Consider the following 17,675-nt stretch of genomic DNA (forward strand, 5'->3'; position numbering starts at 1 on the left):
TCCGTGCGTCATCAAAAAAGGAGGAGTCTATGTCTACGTCAAGCCAAAGACACAAATTCACAAGGAGTAATCGCTTAGTTACCGAAATAAAAGCTATTTTTTAGACAACCTACTTGGAAAAAAAGTGTATTTATTCACTTTCGCGCAGTAGGGAGATTGGGGTAGGTTGAGATATTTTTTGCATTGAACGTTTTTTGTTCAAAAATGTCAAATCTGAACAAAATAAAACTACATACAGTTTCACAAGTTTCATCGTGTCACATGAAAGATTTTATACAAACAGAAATGGTTCAATAGATCATTTTTTGTAACAGATAAAAAATAACTATGATATAGCCTATAATTTTGCAGCCTAGAGGTGACTCACCCCCATCCACAGCACCTGGTCTCAACTAAACTGTTTTTGATAAGTCTAGTTACATTGTTTTTTGGGTTTTGTTTTGTTTTTGCTTTTTTTCGTTTTTGTTTTAATATAGAAATAAAATGTAGGGCATTTTGTGTGCTCTACATAATTGTTTTGTGATACACGCATTTTTGTGAAATTAACCAATTGAATTAATGTCACATGAGCTTTTTTTTGGTGTTTTTTTTTTTTGTAACTTTCAAGATTTAATGGGTATCTCAATTTGCGCCACTCTCCAGCGCACTCTCCCCTAATGAAAGCACAGGCGGTGCCCTCTTGTGGTAAAAATGTGTACATAACAAAAATCCAAATTTTGTAGAGCAATATCACGTGCTCCAATAAATGCTTCAACTTTACATTCTACATGCCTCTGCATAAAACTTTATTGCATTTCAACCAGACTACACTAAATCCAGACGCACCAGGTCTAAAAATGGGATTAAAAGAGAACAGTAGAAGGGTCAGAATTATGCTAAAGACACCATAAGTTTTAGAACCACAGCCCTTACATCTTTCGCATGAAGTTTATTGGTATTTTTTGATAAAGAACCTATAACTGTGCATTAAAGTGACATTACTTTATCTAATGCAATGATGATGTATGCACAAAATAATAATCACTTTAAGATTCAATTCATCTTGAATTACTGAATTTGATGCACAGCTGAGACAGACTTCTGAGTACATTTTACAGCATCTTAATGCATTAAACATGACATAAACAAATACTTCCAATACAGAAAACTAAATACTTTAATCAAGTTATAATTATGTCATGTACAAGTCTACATATTACCAAATTAAAAAGTCTAGACAGTCATTTTAAAAGTGCTGCAGTAACATAAATGCCAACCATGATTATCATTAATTAGGTTCAGTTCATGATCGTCATCATGACTCACAAAAATGAACACATCCATTTTCTCTTCAAGATCAAATTAAATGTATACAGTATTTGCTCCTACTGTCTACTATGTAAAAAGACACACAGGTGCTTTCTTAAACAAGGTTTCAACTTAAAAATCTTGAGTCCCATAACAAAAAAATATATTTTAGTATTCATCCAAATTGTCAGCCTTTGGGATGGAAAGACCTCGGTCTTTCAGCACCTGCATTTTGACTTTTTCAGTCTCTTGTTTGGCTTGTTGCTGAAGCCGTTGTTCCTCCAAGATCTCTTCAATAGGGACTTGCTGCAAAACAGTGTCACAGGGTTTATCCACATCCTGCAAAAACAATATTTAAATATGTTTAGTCATTAAAATGGGCCAACATGGACCAGCTGCAATCCATTTACAGTTTTAAAAGTTCATACATTATTCATTTGAAATCTGTGCCTTGTGTGCCCAAAGAAATTGACAGAAAAACAAAATGACATATGCTGTTGTTAATAAAGACACAATCAATTTCAATATTTCTTAGAATGATAGTATGCACCTTTCTGTGGGTGAAATGTCAACTGTATGATTCCATAGAAAGAAAATGTTAAAACCATATTTTGAAACATTCTCCACAGAGATGGATATGTTTTATGCCATACTGTGGAATATTATAGCCAAAGGAACAGCATTTCCGTGCAAAAAGGCAGGAGGATGCCCTCCTCCAGGTCAAACAAGAGTGGCAGCACAGTTTCATCTTTAAATGCATACATCATAAATCTTGTGGTATTGAAAAAAATAATAAAGCTTGAACTGGGCCTTTCCAATTGACATTTTAACATTTGCCTATTTCAAATGCGTAAACTGCAGAGAATTTAATTTCCCACATTTTTTTTTTATTGAAAAATTCAGAGATTTTGCATAATAACCATAAACTGTCTGCAGCTGGGGTGTCCAAACTTTTTTTTACTCAAGGCCACATCCTAAAACGTATTTGAAGCGGAGGGCCAAAGATTGATCAATATAGTGGATCATTCAGATAATTCATTTTCCAGAGCCACAACACCTTTAATAAAAAGGACTGAAACATTAATTTCAAATCTATATCAACTGGAGTTATTGCAGAAGCGTAGCTGTCACTAATTCATTACTCAGGCCACACATTCAAAAAGGTGGATAAGTGTCATGCCTGGTCAGAGCTGCTAACCAGGTTCTTCCAAACAAACATTCTTTATAGACTGGATGTTTTCATGAAAAATTTAGCTTGAACTTACTATTTCACCGAGCAGAACCACATTCTCTCCTCTCACAATAAATATCCCTCTAGGGATGTCACCAAATTTCTTTCCCACGTGGATGCGCTCCACTGTCTGATGAAATACTAAATTTGCTAGGTACAAGAAAAAAGGTTAATGTAAAATTAAAATCTGTAAAAGCCAATAAAAATTACAGTCACAACTCCAAATTATGTTATGTGGTGCATCATAAACCACATATTGCTGAGATGAACCGGAAACTTTAAAATAATTCAATGAACAATGAAATTCTTACCAAACTGATCGATGCTCCTAAGGTACCCAATCAATGTTCTTCCATCTCGGAGGAGCACCAAGTGTTTCTCTGCAAGATGCAAACAAAGTAGCTCAAGAACCAGCCATCACAAACATCAGTCAATATTTCAACCACGATGCCGCTTCTCCCAAACCTGAATTTTATGCACAGAATAATACGGACATAGGCCACTTACTGTCTATGTCGTCTATGAGACTAGCTGTCCCAGGTACGTAGTTCATTTTGACCCTATGCGTTTTTTTATTTTATGTAACATGGACTCTTCAGTGTTTCAAAGTATGCTTTTAGAAACCATAACCTACCGGAAGCAGTTTTATACACTGTTGGGACCAACTTCCTGCGGACGTTTAACCCTCAACGCGCTGTTTTTGTCTTGTGACTACACTTTCTAGTCGTACGATTCATCAACAACAAAAACATATAGTATGAACGTCGTAAGAGTTTTGTTGGAAGATTTTACAAATTTAAACATCGATAAGTTAAGTTAACAAGCACAATAGATAGAATTGTTCTTATTGGTTTGACTTTACAATGACGTAGCCTTCGTGCCAAAGATCGTGAATGTAGACACTGGAGTCATTGTGAACCTGAACCATAGATTTATTAAAATAACTGAACGGCTTTCTTTAACAAAATAAGGTTATTTAGTTGTTCTTTTCTGAAGGTATGTAGACGTTTTTGCAGTAATTTACATTTATGTACTCAAACCAAATTATGGTCTTTTTTGTCGACGCTAAATAACCTCAGAGGGAGACCTCTTCAGTGTGTCATTAAAGACTCAGGGCATGATTGTGCTATCGTACTGTCATTCAATTATTTCCTGAATGCAGCGAGGCGAGCCGTTTTGCTTGACTGTGATATTTTATTCAGTCGTTATACAGTATTTGGTACTTCGGAGGCTGTTCAATGTCTGGTTGTTTTATAATGGCAAATAGGAAGAGGGCAGTCGGGGACGAGGTATAGCTGATGCATCATCACCACCAGAACCAGCGAAATTGCAAATCTGGCTGGCCCTCGGAAGATTGTAACTCGGAAAATAATAAACTGAACACCAGTTACAACATGGTAAGTTTCTATGTGTGGTTTATAACTGTGTGATTTGTTGTCTTCCTTCTGTGTTCAGTGATATCCAAGGGCCTCTTTTTATATTCAGACAAATCCTCTTTTCTCCGCTAGCTTTGAGTGGCTAATGGGCTGCTAGCTGGTATTATGTAATATGTGACCACAATCAACCATCACTATTCCAACTTTTCTGATTTTTCCTATCTCTCCCCGCAATCGTACGCTTTTAATTTCCACCTCATATGAAATGAAACGATAGTAGCAGCATGTGTGCTCAGTCCGCATAGTAAATGTATAATATGTTAAAAATTCTACCAACGCTAGATGCTTTCATATTGAATGGAAATTTTCTACTACCAAGTTATCGCCGATTGTTTTTCTTTACAGGATGCTTCTCAATATCCTGGCTATCCACCTCACTACTGGTATCCACAGTCTCACTCTACCGGTCATTATGCAAACACCTATCCTGCTGGGTCAGAAGTTCAGCAACAGTACAATCCACAGGTACAGTACAGTCCTATGATGTGACCTAAACAGGCTTTTTAAGATTGCCGTTTGTGACTTAAAAGTGACTAGTTCGATGTCTCATTCTCTCTTGGTGATATCTTTTATTCTACTTTCCTCTTTTTTTAAAGCATGTCATGCCTGGAGGTTATCCAAATGGCCATGGTGTCTACAACCCACCACAGACACAGTATTCAAGTGGTTTCCACCCATCAAATCCATTCTACTGTGCTGAAACTCAGCGACCTGCACCAGGACCCTATCCAAATCTAGGCTGTCCTGCAGAGCAAAGCAGCAGTGCCTCTGGGCAACCACATTCTCAGCACCAACAACATCACTATCCTGGACCACACTGTCAAGGGGTATTTGGCATAATTTTGTTTCACTTCCTTCATAGTATGTCTGAAATTAGTATTTACTTCATTTTGAAAATTCTATTTATGTCAGGGTCCAGGATATCCTCCTGGAGCTTATCCTCACTACAGTGACGGTGGCCATCCAATGCCTTCAAACCCACCATATCCCACTGGCCAACCGGTCCAAAGCCCACCCCCTGAAGCTTGGACACATTCTGGTGCATATGCCCCTCCACAGCAGCAATGGCCTCCAGGTCAACAGGCTCCACAAAATCCTTATGGAAATCCTGTGCGTCCTCCTCATCCACCAGCATGGCCAGGGACAGGTACTGGTGCGCCCCCGCCATACCAGCCCAAGGTATAATTCCTAACTAATTTATATAAGAAGGTTTTTTTTTTTTACTGAAGTTGAAATGGGTGGGGTTGATGATTTATGTTGGGTACAGATTTGTTTATTTCTATAATAATCAAACCTTTTATATTATTCAAGGAGCAGCGTCCACCACCTGTTGGACCAAAACCCAAGATGACTCCAAGTTCTTCCAATGGGAAACCTGCAGAGATAAGTTCTCCTCCTCAGATGTACAACAGACCCAATCAGAATGAGTCCTCTATTCCAAACCAGACCCTAGCTCAGAGCCAGTCTCCTGCCCCGGGCCAGCCCACCCCGCAGCCCCTGGGCGATAACCCCAGCCTGGCTAAAGTCCAGCAAGTCATGGCAAGAGTGCTACTACTTCAGGAGGATGTGGACGAGTTTGTTGGCAAAAAAACTGATAAAAGTTATCGATGTTTGGAGGAACTGCTTACCAAAGAGCTACTGGAATTGGACTCGGTGGAGACTCAGGGACAAGAAAACGTTCGCCAGGCAAGAAAGGAGGCCGTCCAGAGGATCCAGGCCATTCTGGACCAACTGGAAAAGAAAGCTTTCTGAGCTGGACTCATTCTTATATTGTATGTTGAAACTTGGTCCTTATAGAGATATCTTTTATCTTAATCAACCCTACAATTAAATGGGTAATGGTTGAGTTGGATTAAAATAATACAAGTTTAAGGCTTAAACCCTCCTTTTTAGATATGCAATATTAATGTGTGCATATCTAATGTTATTGTCACTCACTCAGATTTGAGTGGAGGTGCTGATGACAACAACCTGTCACATCTCATACTCTATCCAAAGCTTTGCCAGCATAATGTAGAGCAGTCAAAGTGGTGCCTAGTGCCACACAGCAGCTGTTGTTTTACCTGTGACACAGATTCAGATTGTCATCATTGTGTTTCCTCAGGACTGTAACACACACTTCCATTGGATTGGACAACTGTTTGCATGAACCTTCTAGTTACTGACTTGAGGTCAGAACATGTAGCTGCCCATTAACATAATTTTTCTGTATTTAGGTGCAAGTTGTTACCTTCACTTGTGCTCCCAGTCCTGCATGCTCTACAATAGTTCAACAACACAGTTCAACTAATGCCATTTCTACAAAAAATAAATAGGCCATGAGCCTTTCTGATGAAACCCCCTAAAGAGCCTGCCTGCCCTATATAAGATACAGATTTAGATAAAATCAGACCTCCAAAGAATACCGCGAACTGTTATTTCTAAAATGTCAGACATCTAAATATCCCAGGTTTTAATAGAGTAATTTTCTCTTTAGGCAGACGTAAAGCAGAAATTTCAGTCATTATAAATTTGAGTGCCATATTTGTTTGGATAGTTTAAGTTCTCAAAATAAAAAGACCACACCTTTGCATGAGTCAATCATTGTTACTTGTGTTAACTTTGTTGTGCTGTTTATTTTCTTACTGTAAAGTTTAAAATGTTGTGCATGTTTACAACACATGATGGGAATCTGCCTGATACATGCATACATACATAAAAGCAAAATTTAAGAAAGTAATAATTAAAAGTTAAATATATTTTTAATGTGTTTGTTTTACTTTTTACATCACAAAAAGTTTGAGCAAAAATATGAGTTATACTCTACTATGTTTTTGACTTGAAAAGCGTAGGTTCTTGCCAAGTGGAGCTTTCACACTCTACACTGCATCTGCCAACTCTTTAAATAGACAGCTATTCTGATTCAAAACCATAAACACAGGCAGCATGGGCCACTGGGCGACATCAAATCTAGGGTCAGATATCTCAAGTGCTTTCAGGACAAGGCAGTGGCACTGTTTGGGCTACCTGATCAAAGGGACTTGCAGCGTCAAAGATTCTAGCATCAGGACTAATTTCCTGGGAATCATTTTGGGGGCTTTTATACTTACACTTGGATTTGATTTTAAAACAGATTTTTTTCCAAAACGTATAACTGCTCAAAAATATGTCTTATATTTCTAAACTTCCTGCATCCTGGAATGACATGCCACCTCCAAGAAAAATGGATATTGACTTGAGTTCTCCGGGTTTAGCGGTAAACCAACTGGAAAAGCTTCTCTTCACTGGAAAAGCAATAATTAGTCATGCAGACGAGGTGTGGCCCAGGCTGTACATTGGTGATCAGTGAGTAATACATCTCTTAACTCATGCTAAAGTTTTCTGTTAACCTACTATATTTTAGTTTATTTTTATGTTCTATAGAATATTTTAGTCATGGTTGTATTTTCCAACATGACCCTTTTAACATTACCTTTCAAATATTGGCTGAACTGAACTTAAGCTTATGCACAAATATTGCTCAAGTAGATTTGCTGCATGCATGTGTAAAAAGACCAGATCATAAATCAGTGTAAAACGAGGATAGGAAACCTTATACTTTAGTGGCATTCCACAACAAGAACTTCCATAAACTATGTCCCTGCTATGCGAACTGTTTTGCTGTTGTGGTGGCCTATAAAAAGTGTGTCTCAAATGTCTTTTGGCTTTGGAAATTATCTGTGCTGTGTAATGTTTTATGCATGTTACAGACAGAGTGCAGAGAACCGGGAAGACTTATACAAGCATCGAATCACTCATGTTCTAAATGCTGCTCACAGTAAGCGCAAAGGCCAATCAGAGATTTATAGGAGATTGCAGATTGAATACATGGGAATAGACGCACGAGACTCGTGTGATTTCGACATGAGTGCCCACTTCCAATCGGCTGCAGACTTTATCCACAGAGCTCTAAGCAAAGGAGGTACAGCATCAACAAAATGTATTAAACACTGACACGTTGAATATTTCCTATTGTATAATATTGCTGACTTTCAGGTAAAGTGCTGGTGCATTGCCATGTTGGGGTGAGCCGTTCAGCCACACTGGTCCTTGCTTACTTGATGGTGAAACAGAATTTGACTCTGGTGGAAGCAATTTGTGCTATTAAAGAAAACCGTGGGGTCATCCCAAACCGAGGATTTCTGCGACAGCTCATTGATCTGAATAAACAACTTTTTAACTGAATAAGTTATTCTTCTTTCTTTAAATATACATTTAATTTGCACAAACACTAAAATATGTTCATATTTTATACAAATGTATAATGCATTTTTTTTTTTAAATGTTCTCTTCTGGAACATTCTTGGGAAAATTGTAAATTGACGTATTTAGCCTTTAAACAGATTATGTGATAATAACTAATCAATGTTATTAAGAAATATGTCTCTCTCTCTCTCTCTCTCTCTCTCTCTCTCTCTCTCTCTCTCTCTCTCTCTCTCTCTCTCTCTCTCTCTCTCTCTCTCTCTCTCTCTCTCTCTCTCTCTCTCTCTCTATATATATATATATATATATATATATATATATATATATATATATATATATATATATATATATATATACACACATATATACATATACACATACACACACAGCATATACACAGACTTTTCACATACAATTGTAAATAGCTGTTATGTCTACAAACCATGTTATGTTTTGGTATGTCTTGGTATGTCCTGGTATGTGTCTTGGTATGTCCTGGTATGTCTTACCACCACATGTCTCTACTGTATATGTATTGTCACTATATTGGTCTGTCTTGCATTAAATAAATAAAGGGGAAAAATCTAAACTCGTAATATTATTAATGTAACATAACATTATTATTATTGTTGAATGACTTTAACCTTGTAATTTTTTATCACACATTTCCAACTAAAATTTACATTAAAATGTTTAGGTTCCAGTGCAGATGATGAGTATCCAGGAGATGTTTGACTTTACTATAGACAAAGAGACACTTCAGTCCTGCTTCTTCCCTTCAACACTTCCTGATGCTGCTGAACAACATTTCGAGAAAGTCCTCTGTCCTTATCAAATCACAAAGATCTTAAAGAGTATGGAACCCTGGTAACAAGACAAAACTCATGCCACTTAAATTTATGTTTTGTATGTCTTGTGCAAGGGACATTCAAAGTATTTGCTCCCAAGTTTTCCATCAAAACTTTCTATCACCTGAAAGAAGTTTTAAGTGAAATGGGGATGGCGGAAATATTTAGTGGTACTGCCGATCTGAGTGGAAATGCACATGTATTATCTGTTTCATCGGTATGGAATAAAAATCATTAAATTGTCTTCATTCCCCTCTCATCATGGTGCTATCTTGTATCAGGTTGTGCACAAAGCTACTTTAGATTTGGATGAGGCAGGATTCATATTTCATCAGTTTTTGACCCTGCAATCCTGAAGTTTAACCGTCCATTTATGGTCTTTATCACTGAGTGCAGCACAGAGGACATCCTGTTTATGGGGAAGATCACCAATCCAAATATTTGAAAGAGGATGTACTTAGCATAAACTCAAGTGTCACTAACAGAGCTCGAAATCAAGTTTCATTTTCACTGCCACTGCATAACTGTCTATTTTGTGTTATTCTGTTGAAGATGGGATTTTTCAACAAACAAAATATATTTGACTGACCTGGTTACAATATTTTTTCCCTGCCAGTTAAAAATCTCTTGAGACATTTATAGCATGCCATTACCATACATTATTATTGCACTTTGCAAATACATTTCTGCATTTAAAATGATTTCTCTGACTTGAGTATTGACAGATATGCATTTTGTTAGAACAGTAATCATTACTTAAAACAAACATGGGGACGGTGTACTAGGTTTACCTAAAACAAACAAACCCAAAGTTCAGTAGATTTGACTTGTTTAAAAAAAAAAAAGCAACATCCCATTCTATTAAGCCTGTGCTTCAATTACTGCCTCATAGGATAGAGGCACCAACCACAAGAACGCAGGATTCAGGTGTTAAAATATCTCTAATGTAAGTCCATACAGTTGTTAATTCGTAGTATTTACATATTGTATTTAAATCAAATGTCTCTGTCACAGTTGCAGGTCATTATGTTGCGAACAGCTTTGGTTTTCTGCCTAGCAGCAGTGGTCATTATGGGAAGATCACATGAAGGCCATGGACACTTAAGGCCTAAAGCTCCGTCGGACCAGGACACTTCACAGGACAACAGTGCGTCTGTGGTGAGCACAGCTAATAAAGAGTTTGCCTTTCGTCTGTATTCTGCATTAGCCTCTCAGCCAGACTCGCAGGGCAAGAATATATTCTTGTCTCCAATCAGTGTGTCTGTGGCTCTGGCAGCCCTGTCAGTGGGGGCTCGAGGGGACACTCATGAACAGCTCTTCACTGGACTGGGCTTCAACAGCTCACTGCTAAACCAGGCTCAAGTTACCCAAGCTTTCAGGGCGCACCTGGACAAAAACGTGTCTGAAGACGCCACCCAAGGCACTGCTGTGTTTGTGGACAATAAGTTCAAACCAAACCCGGAGTTTCTGGACACTCTGAAGCAGTCCTACCTGACAGATGGCTTCACTGTGGACTTCACCAAGAGCACAGAGAGTGCAGACACCATCAATAAATATGTGTCAGACAAGACCAATGGAAAAATAGACAAGATGGTGGACAGTCTGGACGAGGCTACTGTCATGTACCTTCTCAGCTACATCTACTTTAAAGGTGTGCACATTTGTGTGTGAGGGTGGGGAGTGAGGAGGGTAAAACCTTAGAATATAACCTTTTTCATTTTTAAGGTAAATGGGAAAAGCCATTTGACCCTGAGTTAACCACAGAAGACACTTTTGAAGTTGATGAAAACACTAAAGTTAGTGGAAATAAAAGTTTAAATGTTGTTTTCTTTTTGTAGTTACATATGATATTCTTTATGTAGGTACCAGTCCAGATGATGAGTGTTGAGCACAACTTTCAGGTCTATTATGACCAAGCCATCAACACCTCAGTGCTTCACCTTCCCTTCAACAGTTCCTACAGTATGCTGCTGATGCTGCCAGCTGAAATGGAAACACTGGAGAAAGCCATTTGCCCAACCCATGTCATTAAATGGCTCAAATGGATGAAACCTAAGTCAGATGTGTTTAGAGTTCATGTTTGTTCATGTCTTTTCCATTAAATATTTGTATTTATATTTTTATATGTAATATTTTATTAGGACATATCAGGTATTTATTCCAAAGTTTTCCATCAAGACGTCATACTCTCTGAAGGAAGTGTTGAGTGAGATGGGGGTGACAGACATGTTTGGAGACCGCGCAGATCTGAGTGGCCTTGCAGAAGGAAAAAAGCTGGTTGTATCAGAGGTACTGGCATTGATCATTTCAAATGAGGGCAGAAGCATATTTGAGCCTGGGGCTGGGCATATTTATACAGTATCCATTATTATCCTATTCTTATTAAACCACATTTAATTATTATTATTATTATTTTTATTTTTTTTGTGGAGCAAGTGTCTGTATTAGTTTTGAAAAGTCACTATAGTCTATTTCAAACCTTACTTTGACTTTCTGACTGCTTTTTTAACTTATCATTAATTTATAAGATGGTGTGATGTCATCTGGATTAAACACAGTAGACAGTAACTAAATAAATTTCTCTTTTTTACCTCAGGTTGTTCATAAGGCTGCTCTCGATGTAGATGAGAAAGGAGCCACTGCAGCAGCTGCTACAGGAGTCACCATCACCCTTCTGTCTTTTCGCTATGTCCCAGTCCTGAAGTTCGACCACCCCTTCATGGTTCTCATCCTGGATCGGGAAACACAGGACATCTTGTTCATGGGAAAGATCATCAACCCAAATAACTAAAGATACAAATTGTGTCATATTAAACCTGAGATACAATTCAAAGATGTCCTTGTTTTGTTACTACAAGTAGGCTATTTTCAGGGTCCAAATTAAGGCTATTATGGGAGTGATATAATGGAAAAATGATCAAAATTGGCCCTACATATTGCTCCAAAAATACTGGCAGAGCTTATCAGCCACCAGTTGCTTTCAGCCATGAAAAAACAATATTGGTCAATCTCCAATAGCACATTTCTACTTTTTATTGGTCTTGAGATGTCAGTATATTGCTGAGTTTCAGATGACATCACAACATAATATAGGCCAATAATACAGATGGCAGGAGCTAAAATCAATATTGTTAACATGATAATTTTGTTGTAATAAAGCAAGTTGTATGATCTAAATAATCACATTCAGTGTTTGTGAATGAATTTTTTTAAAGAAAGTAAATTCATATGTGAAAAAGTGGCATCATCATTATCATTATAGAAATCATTATAGAATATCAAAACCAAAATGTAATTTGAGTCTTGCCTTTCACATTTACCAACCTTTATATTATTATTTTGTTGTTAGTAACCTCATTATTATGAAAGTAAACTCACTGAGCATCAATCATTCATTCAGCCAGTCATTATCATTGAATCGATAATAATAAAAAAAAGGTTTACTAGAATGAGAAACCTCAAATATCAATAAAAAAAAAAAGAACCCCCCCCCCCCCCCCCAAAAAAAAAAAAAAACAAAAAAACAACAACAACAAAAAAACAAAAACAAAAAACAACAACAAACAAAACCTGGCCCTTGCTTAATTCTTCCTTTGTAATTATGGAATTAAGGGAAGACTAAATTATCCATTAGCCTATAGCAGCAGCATCAGCAAATATACCTACCTTTAAAAAGTAAATCAGTTCTCGCTATGAAAAAAACCCCCAAAATAAATAAATAAATAAATAAAAATACAGAATAAAATATAATATAATACATATAATACACTAGATAGCCGTGCACCAATAGAGGGCAGTAGTGCACAGCTCTGTAACTTTCTCCTGCCAAAACCGGAAGTGTTTTCTTGTTTCAAACATGGCGGAGAAAACAGAAAAGATCTATGAGTGTCCTCCAGAAAATGAACCTTATTTTCACAAAGAAAGATTAAAGTACAGTCCAGAAGAAGAGGCCAGGCTGGAAAGAGAGCACTTTTGGAGAATTGTCGATGCTTTTAGATATTACAGGTACACATAACATTAAAATTGTTACATGGCAAACACAAACTAACCAACGGCATAGCCTCCTTACAAATAAACCATGGACATATGAGCAGGTCTACTACAAACACGCAGCCTTATTCTGACAGCATTGTGTTCATTGGAATTGATTTACCAAGACTACAAGGGGTACAATTACATAAAACCAGAAGAATAACAAAAGACTTACACAAATTCTTTATTGTATTGGATCTAGGCATTTAGATGTATACAATATATTGCATTATTTTATCAATATAATACAAATGTTGCATGTTAAGTCCCACACAATTATAAAAGAATATTTTGCAAATATTTTGCAAATATTTATATATATATATATATATATATATATATATATATATATATATATATATATATATATATATATATATATATATATATATATATATATATATATATTTGTAGCCTAGGTTCTAGGCAACATCTTAAAAGGAAGAGTGCTCACTTCTGTGTATTTTCAATAGGATCCATGTCCAGGAGATGGTCAAACGAGCTGAGCAGCAGTTTTTGAGTTTACCAAAGGATCACCAAGCCCTGCTACCTGATGTTCTGACGAATTTGACTCGTGTCAGCGAATGTGCCAACTCTAATGATGAAGTGCTGCAAGAGATTGTGAACAACAGTATCCACATGTTTGAAAATATTGAATATGGAGAAAGGGTAAGGTATACCATGCACAACAGTTTTTCATAAACCTAGTAAAGTATAATCATATATAACATTATAAAATATAATGATAATGTCTAACTCACTCTTATTTCTTTTGTAAATTAGTTGGAGAAAGGTTATGTATTTTGTTGTTTGTTGATGTTTTCTGTAAATCCATTGTCTTCTACTTAAATGTACATTTTAGTTTTGATTTTCTTTTACTTTCAATTTTCTCTTAGGAAGACCCAAGGAGACGTCCGACCTCTACATTTGACATGGACAAACTTAAATCGACAATCAAGCAGTTTGTCAGAGACTGGAGTGAAAGTGGACAGGCCGAAAGGGACTCCTGTTACCAGCCCATTATTCAAGAGATCCAAAGACAGTTCCCAAATGACAGATAGTAGGCAATTTCTGTAATTTTACAATAAAGAAAGAAGGACCTGTTTAGAATTGCTCATGATTGGTTTATTTGTTGTGTTTTTTTTCAGTGACATGTCTATGGTTAGTGTCCTGGTCCCAGGAGCAGGGCTTGGTCGTCTGGCCTGGGAGATTGCCCGTCTGGGATATATCTGTCAGGGAAATGAATGGAGCTTCTACATGCTCTTCTCTTCTAACTTTGTTTTGAATAGGTACTGATCACTTTGGTTCAGAATTATATACCCCGTCTTAGCCTAGTTCTAACTATACAAGCTATGTATAATGCAAGTATATTGATCTTTTACAAATTCTTAATTGTAATAATGTAAATGTATTTCTAGAATTCTACCTATAAATTAGAATATCCTAAAACAAACAACACACTTTTAACCTTTTATCCTGCTATGTTTTTTCAAGTTAAGTCTTTTTGCAAGATAATTATTTTTGGGCAATAGAATCCGAAATCAAACCTTTAATGTTGATAGTACAAGTAATTGCATATGATGTTAACTGTTAAACTGTTAAATATGACTGAATGCCAAATACAGGTGTGAAAAGGTGAACTCTCTGACCCTGTACCCCTGGATCCACCAGTTTAGCAACAATAAGAAATCGTCTGACCAGACAAGACCAATCCAATTCCCCGACGTTAACCCTCAAAGCCTGCCTCCAAGCTCAGACTTCTCCATGGTTGCAGGTGACTTTGTAGAAGTCTACACAGAGCCAGGTAATAAAACAATGCCTATATTTTTTGCAATTCCACATGGTCTCCGCTAATCTCAGATGGCTTTCCACATAATCTGTTTCCAGTTTTTTGTAAGAATAAAATCACATTGGTCTTTGGACAGATTCCTGGGACTGTGTGGCAACCTGTTTCTTTATTGACACAGCTCATAATGTAATTGAGTATATTGAAACAATTTGGAAGATTCTTAAGCCTGGTGGGGTATGGATCAATTTAGGTTTGTTCATGTTTCACAATAATAATGATCAAAAAATAATAAGAAGAAAAATACAGTTTAAAATTCCCTTGTTTTTTCTAGGTCCTCTCCTGTACCACTTTGAGAACATGGCCAATGAACTGTCAGTGGAACTGAGCTATGAAGACATCAAAGCAGCAATAATTAGATTTGGCTTTCAGATAGAGGTAAAACAGTGTTATATTTGGTGAAATTTGATTTGTAAATTTCCAAACTGTATTCTTTCTAATCCTGCAGGTAGAAAAGGAGTCAGTCCCAACAACGTACACAGAAAATGACCGCTCCATGCTGCGATATGTTTACGACTGTGTCTTTTTTGTGGCACGGAAACCTGAGGAAAAACGTAATGGATTTAAAGAACAGGGTTTTCCACCAGCTGCTAAGGCTGCGCGACGAGAGGAGATAAACAGCTTGACATGACTTGTGGACATTTGGTGGACATTGCTAACTAAGTAAAATGACTGAAGATCCCATAGAAACTGCTCTACATGCCCTAATGTCATGAAATTGTATTGACCTCTTTATAACATATGAAGTACAAGCAAAATAAGGAAGAAATGTCTTTTGGAGAAAATGTCAAAGATTCAAATCAAGAATGAAACTTTGCGTTTCATTTACATCTTTGACAGTGACTTTTAGCAGCCTACCCAAGAGGTAATTCTCAACGTTGTGGGTTGTGTGTTGGTGTTCTGATGTGGTGCCAATATCTTTTATTTGCATTCAAATATGTTTGTAATATTGTTGACCAGAGATTGTCTACTTTTAATGTTTTTTTTAAATAGTAATACAAATAAACTATATAAGAGCACTTATTGTGACTGTATCGAACGGATATATTGAAACGGAAATACAAATCACAATTTCAGTGAAGGAGTCTAGAAGGAAAGAATAATCGGGGGGCGTGGTTAAACTATTCTTTGCTTTGATTGGCCCCTCGTCCTGTTTTACAATTTCTACTACCGGGGTTGAATGTTTTTAGCCATCATGGAAGAATTACAGTCTGCACATTTAATTTAATTTACATAGATCTCAATATAAATCCATGGCTAAAAGACGCGCAACCGAAGATATACTCATCAGCACCTCTCCTCTTAAAAAATGTCGCGGGCTTTGCAGTGTTGACATGCAGCAAGAAAGCGTGGCTGCCTCCGTGGGTGTGAGCCCCCCGTCCTTGCTTGCGTTGTTGGGACGTCGCGGTAGAAAGAGACCATTTTACTTTGAGGAAGCAGAAGAGACTGACTTTGATTTAGCTCTTTTCCGTAAAAGTACACATAGTAATCTGCAGATGAAGCCTGCACACCCGAGCCATCACATGAACACGGTGCACGAGCAGCAGACTTCTGGAAACTTCCAGGAGTCTCGAAACTCTACGAACGCTAAATCCACGAACAAACGAGCTCGGGAGGATTGTGACGAACCTGCAGACACAGCTAAACCTAAAGCCATGGTAAGTACGCCATTGCGATTTTAGCCGGGAACTCTTAATTTCTGTCACATAGGCGCAATGACAGAAAAAGCCACTAGGTGTCACAATTTACCTTCATCTTGTCTGTATGTCCAATGTCTGAAAGGCAATGAGAAATTTAAATCAAATGAAGAAGCTAAATTATTAAAACCGTTTAAACCCAATAAACACTCACCTTTCTAAAATAATTGCAATATTTCTATTGGCTATCTATCCTCGTATAGCATGTCTCTATAAGAATAATAGACTGATGTATAAATGATAAGAATACATAATTAGCCATTCAAAATCTGTTCTTTGACTTAGTTAATTAGTCATCAAGTTTATCCAGATATGACCTCACTTTGTCTTTCTCTAAACATTTTCATTCTTTCTTCAGGTGGATACAAAGACAGACAATGAAGCAAACTTCAACTCGTTTCAGTTTTGGAGAATACCATTGCCTGAATTGGACATGTCCCTGCTCCAGGAGCCTAGAAAAGACTCCAATTCTGAGGAAATGGAAACATGAAGAGTTGGGTTGGATTAAAAGTGTTCCTTTGCATACTCAAAAAATGCAACATTCAAGGTTGTAGATTTTCTTGTTTTGATCTGCATTTAGACCCAAAATGTGGAGAAATGTTAGCCTACTTTTTGTTACAACTATAACATTTTACAATGAGTAGGATTATTAAATTAAATCACAAGATTACTTAATTTCCCACTGTAACAATAGCTAGTGTCTCATTGTAAAAGATGTTGTGAAGTAATGTTTGACAGTAAAGAAGCTTGTACTCCTGTAATATGTGTTGTATATTTCTCATTTCTTTCACAAATATGACATTGTTAAAGCCAAAAGATTGATCATATACTGTATATCATATTCCTTAAAGTGTATGTCAAGTTTCAACTGTAGAATAACTAACATAGGCTACTATTAAGAACAGGTCAGTGCCAGTTTGTGAACTAATTATTAATTAGCGTAGGCAGTTGATTTGCCTTTTACATTTTTTTTTAAAGGGCACCATGCAGCCTTACTGTTGGTGGTTCCACGAACCATTCCAAAGTATGGTATTAAACATATCTTTTTTGCCTTTATTCATTTTTTTTTTTATTGCT

At 36.9% G+C, this 17,675-nt stretch overlaps 6 protein-coding genes across 7 annotated transcripts; 5 read left to right on the top strand and 1 right to left on the bottom strand.

Annotated features, from left to right (window-relative positions):
- Positions 1-911: 911 nt before the first annotated feature.
- lsm1 (LSM1, U6 small nuclear RNA associated) lies at positions 912-3,170 on the bottom strand. Its single transcript, XM_033973419.2, has 4 exons — positions 3,026-3,170; positions 2,830-2,898; positions 2,553-2,668; positions 912-1,626 (listed from the first exon to the last, which is right to left on the bottom strand). The coding sequence occupies exons 1-4, from the start codon at positions 3,069-3,071 to the stop codon at positions 1,456-1,458; spliced, it is 402 nt and encodes a 133-aa protein (XP_033829310.1). The 5' UTR covers positions 3,072-3,170; the 3' UTR covers positions 912-1,455.
- Positions 3,171-3,616: 446 nt separating this feature from the next.
- Positions 3,617-6,699, top strand: bag4 (BCL2 associated athanogene 4). 2 transcript variants are annotated; one of them, XM_033973414.2, is made up of 5 exons: positions 3,617-3,915; positions 4,300-4,419; positions 4,551-4,781; positions 4,867-5,133; positions 5,266-6,699. In XM_033973414.2, exons 1-5 carry the CDS (start codon positions 3,817-3,819, stop codon positions 5,704-5,706), a joined length of 1,158 nt encoding a protein of 385 aa, XP_033829305.1. In that variant the 5' UTR covers positions 3,617-3,816; the 3' UTR covers positions 5,707-6,699. The 2 variants fall into 2 exon arrangements, with proteins under 2 accessions (XP_033829305.1, XP_033829307.1); XM_033973416.2 differs by having other exon boundaries at positions 3,645-3,915; positions 5,272-6,699.
- A 158-nt stretch (positions 6,700-6,857) lies between these two features.
- On the top strand, positions 6,858-8,160 carry LOC117375646 (dual specificity protein phosphatase 26-like). The gene is made up of 3 exons (XM_033971948.2): positions 6,858-7,278; positions 7,683-7,894; positions 7,969-8,160. The coding sequence occupies exons 1-3, from the start codon at positions 7,100-7,102 to the stop codon at positions 8,154-8,156; spliced, it is 579 nt and encodes a 192-aa protein (XP_033827839.1). The 5' UTR covers positions 6,858-7,099; the 3' UTR covers positions 8,157-8,160.
- A 1,721-nt stretch (positions 8,161-9,881) lies between these two features.
- Positions 9,882-11,856, top strand: LOC117376865 (serine protease inhibitor 2.1-like). Its single transcript, XM_055224076.1, has 6 exons — positions 9,882-9,969; positions 10,038-10,674; positions 10,749-10,819; positions 10,886-11,079; positions 11,165-11,312; positions 11,620-11,856. The coding sequence occupies exons 2-6, from the start codon at positions 10,050-10,052 to the stop codon at positions 11,812-11,814; spliced, it is 1,233 nt and encodes a 410-aa protein (XP_055080051.1). The 5' UTR covers positions 9,882-9,969; positions 10,038-10,049; the 3' UTR covers positions 11,815-11,856.
- A 1,012-nt stretch (positions 11,857-12,868) lies between these two features.
- Positions 12,869-15,856, top strand: carnmt1 (carnosine N-methyltransferase 1). The gene is made up of 8 exons (XM_033973413.2): positions 12,869-13,028; positions 13,529-13,724; positions 13,952-14,115; positions 14,204-14,344; positions 14,681-14,859; positions 14,981-15,094; positions 15,176-15,279; positions 15,350-15,856. The coding sequence occupies exons 1-8, from the start codon at positions 12,880-12,882 to the stop codon at positions 15,530-15,532; spliced, it is 1,230 nt and encodes a 409-aa protein (XP_033829304.1). The 5' UTR covers positions 12,869-12,879; the 3' UTR covers positions 15,533-15,856.
- Positions 15,857-16,054: 198 nt separating this feature from the next.
- Positions 16,055-17,356, top strand: wu:fa19b12 (uncharacterized protein LOC560551 homolog). The gene is made up of 2 exons (XM_033973417.2): positions 16,055-16,559; positions 16,957-17,356. The coding sequence occupies exons 1-2, from the start codon at positions 16,155-16,157 to the stop codon at positions 17,086-17,088; spliced, it is 537 nt and encodes a 178-aa protein (XP_033829308.1). The 5' UTR covers positions 16,055-16,154; the 3' UTR covers positions 17,089-17,356.
- Positions 17,357-17,675: the final 319 nt, after the last annotated feature.

This window comes from Periophthalmus magnuspinnatus, chromosome 9, assembly GCF_009829125.3.
Source record: "Periophthalmus magnuspinnatus isolate fPerMag1 chromosome 9, fPerMag1.2.pri, whole genome shotgun sequence".
Classification (NCBI taxonomy): Eukaryota; Metazoa; Chordata; class Actinopteri; order Gobiiformes; family Gobiidae; genus Periophthalmus; species Periophthalmus magnuspinnatus.